This window comes from Malus domestica, chromosome 15, assembly GCF_042453785.1.
Source record: "Malus domestica chromosome 15, GDT2T_hap1".
NCBI classification, from domain to species: Eukaryota; Viridiplantae; Streptophyta; class Magnoliopsida; order Rosales; family Rosaceae; genus Malus; species Malus domestica.
The window spans coordinates 43,269,149-43,280,117 of record NC_091675.1 but is presented as its reverse complement, the minus strand read 5'-3'; the positions used below and the strand labels follow the sequence as shown (position 1 = coordinate 43,280,117).

Below are 10,969 nucleotides of genomic sequence, written 5' to 3'. Positions count from 1 at the left end.
TGAAAAGGCGTGGGTCAATCTAGTAGGGCTGACAATAATGACTTGGTGTGGCAGGATATATGGAGGTTGAAGTTTTCGCCCAAGTTATGTCATTTTGTCTGGAAGGGAAGTAGAAACATTTTGGCAGTGTATGTTAACTTGGAACGCAAGGGGGTTCTGTTGGAAACAAGCTGCCCTTTCTGCACACATGATGCGGAAACGCAGGTACATCTTTTCTTTTGATGCCCATTTGCTCGGGTTTTCTGGTTCAGTTTTCCTCTCCAATTAGATGTGACCATGGTGGTGGGTGAAGATTTTTTGGAATGTTGGAAGTGGTTGTGTGTGAAATATGGTGAGGAGATGAAGGCTAGTGATTTTATGAGATGGGTGGTTGCTGGGTTATGGAGGATATGGAAGTGTCATAATATTTTGGTGTTTCAAAATATTGAGGCAGAACCCCTTGCTGCGATACATTTACTTAAACAACAATGGGAGGAGATGGTGGTTAGTGATGGGGAACCAGGGCAGCAGCTCCCCTGTGGGTAGCAAGTGAGACGTCAGTGCTTTCAAGGGCAGATCGGGTTGCGTTTTGGAACTTCAAAGATTAATTGTGATGGAGCATGGTGTTGCCAAACTGGTATAGGTGGTGTTGGGTGGGTGGCGAGGGATTTTGTGGGCATTTTCAAAGGTGTTGGAGGTGTGGGAAATATTCCTTGTGTTTCGAGCATTATGGCAGAAGTGGAAGCAATGCGAGTGGCAATGTTGGCTTGTGTGGAGAGAGGGTTTCAATACATTCAGTTGGAGATCGATTCTCAGGTTCTAGTCGACATGATCCATGGGCGATTACAACCAAAGGGAGTTCTAGATGGTATTTTGTGGGATATTACTCTTATTAAACAACAACTTGAAGTTGTTGAATTTTTATATGCTCCTCGGGCCCATAATGTGGTTGTGCATCTTGTGGCATCTTATGTCACGCGTATGGGGGGTAGTCATTCATAGGATGGTTTTGAACCAGAGTGGTTGTTTAATACTTTGGCATCTAATATAAACATTTTGATTCACATTTAAAAAAAATAAAACTTTGAATAAAAAAAAAAGCACATTAACAAATGAAAAATTAAATCATTTTCTTCATTTAATGCTAGTTAAACGTGTTTATCCTCGAGTTAGTAAGTTTGACAATAACTTGACTCGCTTTACTACTCTTTTACTTCTACATCTAATGAGTCGTGCCATGTTTGAGTTTATATTAGGAAATGATAAACGAAAACTAACTTGGCTATATTTTTATTGGCTAAAGGATTCCAACATTGAATGCAATTATATATATATATATATATATATATATATATATATATATATATATTGTCAAAGATCAGATATTATTAAATACGAATTGAAATGTTTACATCAAAAGCCTGAGAATTAAACAACCACTCTAGTTCAAAGCAATCCCACATATGAACACCCCCCACATGCGTGACATAAGATGTCACATGATGCGCAACCCCATTACAGGCACGAGGAGTAAAAAGAAACTCTACTGAACATAATTGTAGTTTAATATGGTGAATATCCCATATAATACCTTCCATGACTGCCTCCGGTTGCAAGACCCCATTGAGCATGTCCACCAGGATCTTGGAATCAGTTTCCAACTAAACTTCCCCAAAACCTTTTTCCACACAAGCTAACAAAGTTGATCTCATTACTTTCGCTTCCGCCATGAAGCTAGATTCACATAGAATTTTGCCCACACCTCCAACACCTTTAAAAATGTCGGCAAAATCCTTTACGACCCACCCAAAACCACCCACTCCAATGTGACTACACCAAGCACCGTCACAATTCACTTTGATTGTACGAAATGGAGGTTTTGTCCACCCTTCCTTCATTTCCCCTTTTACTTGCTGCCCACAGCATGGTGGCTGCAGCTGTTCCTTTTCACATTCCTCAATCTCACACCATTGTTGCTGAAGTAGTTCCAACGCAACACGAGGTTCGACACTAACCTTCTCAAACACCGCATTATTCTGACACTTTCATATCCTCCACAAACCACATACAACTCAGCGCATTAGTTGGCCAGTCTCCCCCTCTTCGCCATATTTATTACACAACCACTTCCAACACTCCAAAAAATCCCCACCCTGAATTATTACCACGTCCAATTGAAATGGGGAACCAAACCAAAAAACATGAGAAAACAGACAACGAAAGAATAGATGTACCTGTGTTTCCACATCTTCTGCACAAAGCGGGTAGTTAGGCTCCAAGCAAATCCCTCGCGTTGCAAATTAGTACACACAACAAGGATATTTTTGCACCTCTTCCAAATGAAATGACGTAACTTGGGAGGAACCCTTAAATGCCATAATGCCATCCAAATCAGATCCTTGTTGTCTTCCCTACTTGATTGTCCCACACCTTTCCGTCCAAGCTCCCCATTTCGATTCATCTCTTGAGCAACTATATACCCATATTTAACCAAATACACCCCATTCCAAGTATAATGCCAAATAATACGATCAGGACATCCAAATTGGCTAAGTGGCATATGTAAGATAATACGAGCTTCCTTATCACACCGCTCAATAATATCCTTATTCCATTTACCTCTAGGGACCACAATGTTGGCAACCATTCTACGCATCTTTGCTTATCTCGAAAGAGGCTGAAATGTACACAGCGTAGGCAACCATGGGTCCTTCACAATCTAAATACTCCTCCCATCCCCAACCCTCAATCGTATGCCGGCATTCAGTATTTTCCTCCCTTGCAAAATCCCATTCCATCCCTATGAAGTTCCTTGTCCCACCGGTGTATCTAGAAAATACGATGAAGGATAATATTTGGCTTGAAGCACTTTAGCCAATAGCGAATCCGGATTACAAATAATACGCCATCGCACCTTAGCCAGCATAACTAAGTTAAAAACCAATGGTTTCCTTAAAACCAGGCATTCCTAATGATTTCTTTTTAGCAACTTTATTCCAAGCCACCCAATGAACACCCTTGTTTGTCTTTTGATCCCTCCACCAAAATCATGCAATAACTTGTTCAATCTCCTTTTCAAATTGGATTGGTAATTGGAAACACAACATTGTTTAATTTGGTAAAGCATCAGTTACTTTTAATTGATACCTCATTCCCCGTAACCGACAAAAACTGTTCCACCCATCCATTGATTCTCTCATCTGATCTATTCCATACATCTTTGAACACCTTCTTTTTCAAGCCCCCAAAATCCGCTTGAATACCCAAGTATTTCCCAAATCCTTCCTGATGTTTAATCCCCATCACCTGCGATAATTAGGCTTTCAAAACCTGCAAACATCCTTCACTGAAATGCACTAAACTCTTTTCGAGATTAATGAATTACCCCGACCCCTTGGCATACTGTTGGAGTAAACAAGTAACATTATGAGCTTCTATCTCCATAGCACGGCAAAATAAAACTGAGTCATCTATAAAGAAAACATGGGATACGGGCTTGGCAAGAGAATTCACTATAATCCCCCGAATGTGTCCAACCCTCTCCTCATTATGAAGTAGAGATGAAAAACCTTCAGTACAAATTAGGAATAGGAAACATATCCCCTTGCCAGAGTCCCCTATTAGGTATGATATAACACGTGGCCTCACCATTAACTACCACACTATACGACACAGTTTGCACACACTCCATCACCCATTGACAAAAATATCATCAAATCCCAATTTGTGCAACATAGCATTCAAAAAAGACCATTCAACTCGATCATAAGCTTTTGCCATGTCCAATTTTAACGCCATAAAATTAATACTGTCCTCATTTCCTTGTTTCATGGAATGTAGTTGTTCATGAACCACCAAAATATTATCAGAAATTTGCCTTACCGTAACAAATGCCGCTTGATTCTAACTAATTACTTTAGGGAGAACTTTCTTTAATCGATTTGTTAGTACTTTTGAAATAATCTTATACACCACATTACATAACAAAATAGGTCGAAATTGGGACATTTACGTTGGGTTATCCACTTTAGGGATGAGCATGATTCAACTCTTTTAGCATCCATCGTGAGTGAAAGAAAGATTTAACCATACCCATCACCACACCTCCCACCGTTTCCCAATGATGATGAAAAAATCCCACATTAAACCCATCTAGACCCGGTGATTTTGTTGGGTGCATATGATAGATAGCATTTTCAATCTCTGCATCAGTCACCTGAGTAATCAATAAATTATTATCCATGTCCCCTACCTTACTCGGCACACGCGGTAATATCTCCATAAAGCTAGTAGGCCAATCCGTGGAGAATAAAGACTAAAATATCAAACTGCAATTCCATGGATCCATTGCTTATTAGTACACCAGGTCCCATCCTCATCTTCTAACCCACGAATAGCATTCCTCCGTCTTCGTTTCAATGTTTGAGCGTGAAAGAACCTTGTATTTTATCACATTCTTGTAACCACTGTACTCGAGACTTCGTGAGACAATAGACTTCTTCCCTTCTAATTACCCGTGTAAGATCTGCTTCCAACTCCCGAATCCGTTGGCCATCAAACATTGGTTGTTGATACGCAATTCGTAGGACTTCCTTCAAGCAACAAATCTCCTTTTGTTCATTACGTCCCGCCTTTTTCCGCCATGTCACTAAGCCATGTTTAACCTTTTTAAATTAGTCCCCAGGTTATATGGAGGAGTTTCACCGAGAACACTACCCCAACAGGCTCGACCACCTCATTGCACTGTGCCTCTTGATTCCATCGTGGGTCGTACATGAACCTTTTCTTTCACCAAGGTTGATCCACCTTTGCTGAGAGCACTAACATTTGCATGGTCTGACCCCTCCAACACCACATGCTTTACTACGGCTTGCTGATAACATTGCACCCATTCATTTGTAGCAAGAGTGCGATCAATTATTTCCTAGATAAAACCCTCCTCACATTGATTCCTCTATGTATACAGGGAGCCTTCAAAACCCAAATCCAATAATCATGCATGTGCCACAAACGTTCGAAAAGATCGCATACTTACAACCGTCCGCACATTGCCCCCCTCATTTTTCTAATTTTGATAATAAATCATTAAAATCTCCCATCAAAAGGCATGGCTCCAGGTAGCTAGAAATATGATTTGTTAACACACCCAGTTGTTGTGCCCTTTTGCGCTCATCAGTACTCGCATAAACAACCACAAGCCACCATTTACAATGCCAGACCACATTCTCAATCAGGACCTCAATGAAAAAATCGTCATACTTAACCAAAACCACATCATTCACATCTCTCCAAAACAAACACATACCACCTGCAATTCCCCTAGGCTCGATAGCATGCATACATGACATTTCAAGCCTTCGTTTCAAGAACGGTACCTTTTATTATGATTTTTAGTTTCCAATAAAGCCACAGCCTCGAGGGAGTGGAGCTGATTTTGCTTCAAAAGATCATCAACCGTCAAGTCCCCCCCAATACCCTGACAGTTCAATATATGATTTTCATCGCGATCGCAGAGACCCTTCGTAGGTGGCCTCCGCTTGGTCAACTCCAGACCTTTGGATCTTGTTCATATGGGTCAAACCTTATTCGAACACCTCCAACTCCTCACCATCATCCTCACGGCTAATTTTCACCTCTCTCGTTGAGATAGCCTCAATTATAGGGAAAAGATTCAATAGATCCGAGTCCTAAGACAATAACCTATCCCCAAATCTCTACTTGTACCATCCCTTTCAGGAGGCCTATCATAACTCTCATCATGCTTCTTTATAATTGGCATGTTTAGATCAATGTCACGACTTGGCTGCAATACCTTGGTACTTTCCCCATTATCACCAACCTCTTTTAGATGATTCACCAACACTATCATCCTTGCTTTAGGTGCGATGGAACCTCCCGAACCGATAAAGCCTGCATCCAACGCTCTCTCCCATTCCAACCTTTGGCGTTCTTTCTCCTCGGCCTTCATGGCACGCCTTCCTCGTAGGTTAACCCCCTTTAAGCTATCATGTCGCCTCTAATTAGATCATGTGGACGAACCACTCTGCCCCCTTGTTCCCCTCTGACCATCACCTCTCCCCGTAAGCTAGCTCCCTCTCAGATCATATTCCGCATCAAGCCCCTTAAATGCATATAAAGCCTCTGTGTCCACCTCTGAAGCTTCTTCACCAAGTTTTTCAGCTTTACACCACCGAGTAACATACCCCACCTTGCCACAAATAAGACAATAGTTCGGTAGCCTCTTATAGAGAAAATCGACCCATATTGTCCCATCATTTGGAAATTCCACATTTGCTCCGCTCATAAACGGCTTTCAGACATCAAAAGAAATCTTCACATGTAAAAATCTACCAATACAATCTCGCCTATCGCTCTTGTCCACCTTGACCACTTTACCGATCAAGCCTCCTATTGCCAAAGCAACAACCTCCGTCATATTAAGTGGAGGAACATTATGCAATTGCACCCACATTGTCGCCAAGTGAAGAGGTTCTGCCCCATCGACCATGGTGAGCACCATCAACAACCAAAACCATATCATCCTGAAATAGCCATGGCTTCTCTGCCTCCAGTACTTGACACATATCCCAACGGCCCATAAAACGAGCCATAAACCAAGCCCCACCCAATGCCCTAATTGATACCCTCTCCCTTATTCTCCAAACTAGTAAATTAATCGATACACCCATTTTTATTGACAGTTTTCTTTGAAAAACCCTCCGCCACAACATTATAATGGAAGCCCAACAAAGCACCCTCGATAGCCTTCTTTTCAATTTTAGTCCCCCTTTCTCTTTCTTTGACAGAGAAAGACTAGTTCCAAATTTCATTGCCAAAACCTCCATTTTCTACATGCACGTTCTCTCCATTGCAAACCCTAAGATCACTAGGGTTAGTCGCACTAGTAGGAATATGCCAACAGGTCCTCAATACACGAAGCCACCACAAGATTTGATCCCAAATCACCTTCTATGATCTGGAAAGCAGCACGCCAATATTAGCGCCATCGCCTTCTTGAACCCTAACCCTAAAGCCTTGCCGCACACATGATACCTTCCTCACGAGGACTCGTTTTGTTTTTATTGAATGCAATTATATGAGTTTTAGTATTCTACTTATGGCATTAGAGTTTGTTGAATATCATTAGTCAGCAGCAAAGATTCTTGAGACATGATGCTTACAAAATCTTTAGATTCTTGCACACATTGCTACGCACCACTGGCTTAAGAGCAATTCCAGTGTGTAAGGGCTCCCTATGGCAATAGGCAATTGAATCCCCTCCAGTGAATAGTAATTGACTTTAATGAACAGTAATTTCATTTTGCATCTCCACCCCTAAACTAAATAGTCATGGCAATAGGCAATAAAATATTAGTATTTTTTATTTTATAAAATAATAAAAAATAATTTTATTTGTAATTTTGGATAGTAATTTTAACCGGTCTCATCACGCCACGTATCATTATCCGAAAGTATAATTTTTGGTGATAGATTTCGATAAGATTTTATCCAATTCCATTGCGCCACTTGTTGTTACCTTTTTAGAATCATTGAGGATAGATTCCCAATAAGATTTTTAACCAATTCCGTCGCGTGATGTGTCACAATCTATTTAGAATCTTTGAGGATAGATTTTGATAAGATTTTTAACGAATCACGGCATGCCCCATGGTATTATCTACAACCTAATCCTTTTTTTCCCTCCATATAATCCACCATCCATCCTAAGAAATCACAAACTAAAATAAGAATCTCTCAAAATCTTTATCCTTATTCATAGTTTCTCATTCCTTCTTACAATGTCTTCTTCAAGGATATTGTGGGAAATCGATGAGTAAGAGAAAAAATTGTTTAAGCAAGAGGAAGAAATGTTCAATCTCCAGGAGGGAGAAAATGAGATGGAAAAGGAAGAGGATAAAGAAAGTAGAAGAAGAGATGACGAAGCAAGAAGGCAAAGAGCCTTACATTCTCGTCGAGTCATCCAAGCTATGGTTGAGATCTCTAGGCCTAGGCGTTCCGTAAAACATTGATAGAAGCAGGCAACGACGAGGTAAAGATCTCTTGGACGATTATTTTGACTGTAACAGTGCATTCCCTGATGCATACTTTAGACATCGTTTTAGAATGCAACGACATTTGTTCAACAAATTCATGATTCTTGTTTGGAACCATGATTCTTACTTTGTGCAAAAGAAGGATGCTTTTGGTGTCATGGGTCTCATTCCTGAGCAAAAAATTATTGATGTCTTGCGTATGCTTGCATATGAAGCATCTACAGACCAAGTGGATGAGATAGCAATCGAATCTATTTACACCAAAGAGTACCTCCGGAGACCCACAATAATGGACTTGCAAAGGCTTATAAGGAATGGTGAGATGTGAGGTTTTCCTAGCATGATTGGAAGCATTGATTGTATGCATTGGACCTGGAAAAACTGTCTAATTGCTTGGCAAGGAGCTTATAGGGATAGAAAAGAAGCCAAAAGTATCTTTTTGAAGGCGGTGTCATCATTTGATCCATGGATTTGGCATGTTTTTTTAGGTGTTCCAGAAGCTCAAATGACCTCAATGTCCTTGCTCAATCCCTAGTGTTCAACGATGTCCGACAAGGAAAAGCTCTTCAAGTCACATATACAATCAATGGAACCGTACACTCAGGAGCATACTACCTAGTAGACGACATCTACCCAATATGGACATCATTTATCAAAATAGTCACATCCATGAAGTGAAAAGGAAAAACACTTTGCTAGATGTCAAGAGGGGTGCAAGAAGGATGTATAGTGTTGTTTTGGTATCCTCCAAGCTCGTTGGACGATTGTCAAGGGTGCTGTCATATTGTTTGATTTAGAGTCGCTTCGATCCATCATGATGACGTGTATCATTCTTCACAACATGATTGTGGAAGATGAGTATGATTATGATGCCAAAGTTGAATTTGAGATAGACACGATGAATAATTCCAAAACACAGATATATTGTGCTCATGATGCCGCCGAAGAACACCGTGCAACATATCCTCTTTCTCCGAATTCCAAAAATATTTAGAATTCAGAGACATCACATCTACAAGCATGTTCATAATGTCATGATCTTGTTGAGCCCTTCTTTCTTCTTTAAGCATCTCCCTTTTCTTGCCTAAGTAGCTCTTTTTCTCTTTCATTAGCTTGAAATAATCTCTCAGTAGTTGCAGCTTTTGCCTTATATCTAGCCTTATCAGCCTCAAATTTAGCCATTTTTCGCGCCAAAGTCAATTCACCTTGGCGAGTAAATTCTTCCATATATTGTGCATTATCATTCTTGGAAGAACTCCCTATTCTCTTTGAAGCCTTCTTGCCTTGAGGCCTGAGTGGATAACGTGTCGACCTCGACATTTGTTCAGGGGTCACTTCCGACACTTGTTATGTATTACTTTCATGAACATGCAAGTCATGATTTGGCGTAGAGTGTAGAGGGGTGTTGTTCATGACAACTCATGGACCAACAAACACAACTCTGAATTTGGGACAATCTTTGACAATATTCCAATATTCCCACCAGTTGAATGATTTGTTTTTATTTTTAGCATTGTACCAAGCTTGTGCTTGAACTGTCTTCAAAATGCGGGAGAAGAAAAAATTATAATCAAAATAGCTAATGTAAATTTGGGTATAGTACAAACAAATAAATAATATATTGTTACCTAATCCGTGTAATTTTCCCCACTTCGAATATTAGTACTAGATTGTGCCAAGCATTTCTACAATGAGTAAACGATTAGCTAAGTATTCCCTCGACTTGAGAATGATTGTTCCGTTCTTTTGCCACCAGTTTTCTCAAGAAAAAGGGAATTAATATTGCTCCACATTTCTCGCAACTACATCTCATTACTCGTAATCGAATCATGACTAACTTCAACCCAACTAGAACACAATGCAACATCTTCAATAAGCATCCAATTCGTACGTACATCGTTGGCCTTTTTTTTTGGAAACAAAAGTATATAGAAACTTTGAGAGAAAGATTGGAATGTGGTTGAAGGTGTTTGAGAAAATATGAAAGTGTGGTGTAAGTTGGAAGATAATGATAAGGAATTTACAAAAAAATAAAATTTTTTTTTAAAATTTTTTTTTGATTTTTAAAATTTTTTATTAACTTAATTGATTTGTACCGTTGGATTACACAAAAGTTGAAATCCAACCTTCCAAATTGTGACACGTGGCATAATGGTAACATATCAATTTTTTTTCTTTAAAAAAAAATTTAAGCCGACAAGCTTGGACCATTGATCTGTATTCGAAGGGCTCAGATCGTGCCACATCATCTAGTCGTTGGGGGAGTTTTGAAAATTTTTTTGACCGTTGGAAATCGAACAGTCTAGAAAAAAGAGCCGTTGAAATCCAACGGCCGAGAGGGTGCCACGTTGCACCCAGCAAAGGCTACAGACAGCCTGTCCAGCGCGGGCCCCATCACTGCAAATCCTGTCAATTATACGCCCCCATGCGAGCTTGTGTTGCATGCGCCTAATGCAAAAATTTTAATAACATAGCTGACGTCAACTTGCATCATCCTCCACTCAAGCGCTCGGACCTTGGATTTGCACCTGAGCTCTCCTTCGGACTCCCCCTCAGCCCAATAGCCCAAATGGGCTGGAGCTGCTTAGGCTGGCGATTTGGATTGCTGGAGCAGCCGGTCCCCGCTGGCGTTTAACCACGCTGGTCTTGCTCCAAGAACTTCCCATTACCCAGTCCTCTAGTTTGTTCATCCATCCATTCATCATGTCGGTGACTACTCACGTTAGTGTGGTTTGCGCTTCGATCGACATGAAACAATAATATAGTTTACACCAAAAGAAAAACAAAATGGCAGCTTTCTTTTTTAATACAATTAATTATTTTATTTCATCAGAAAGTCAGGCTTCGATCAACATCAAACACTAATGTAGTTTACACCAAATGCAAAACAAAATGGCAGCTTTCTTACTTTAATACAATTAATTATTTATTTCATC

The 10,969-nt window shown here is 40.2% G+C and overlaps 1 protein-coding gene across 1 annotated transcript; it reads left to right on the top strand.

Annotated features, from left to right (window-relative positions):
- The first annotated feature begins 276 nt into the window (after nucleotides 1–276).
- LOC139191945 (uncharacterized) lies at nucleotides 277–981 on the top strand. The gene is made up of 2 exons (XM_070812981.1): nucleotides 277–517; nucleotides 623–981. The coding sequence occupies exons 1-2, from the start codon at nucleotides 277–279 to the stop codon at nucleotides 979–981; spliced, it is 600 nt and encodes a 199-aa protein (XP_070669082.1).
- Nucleotides 982–10,969: the final 9,988 nt, after the last annotated feature.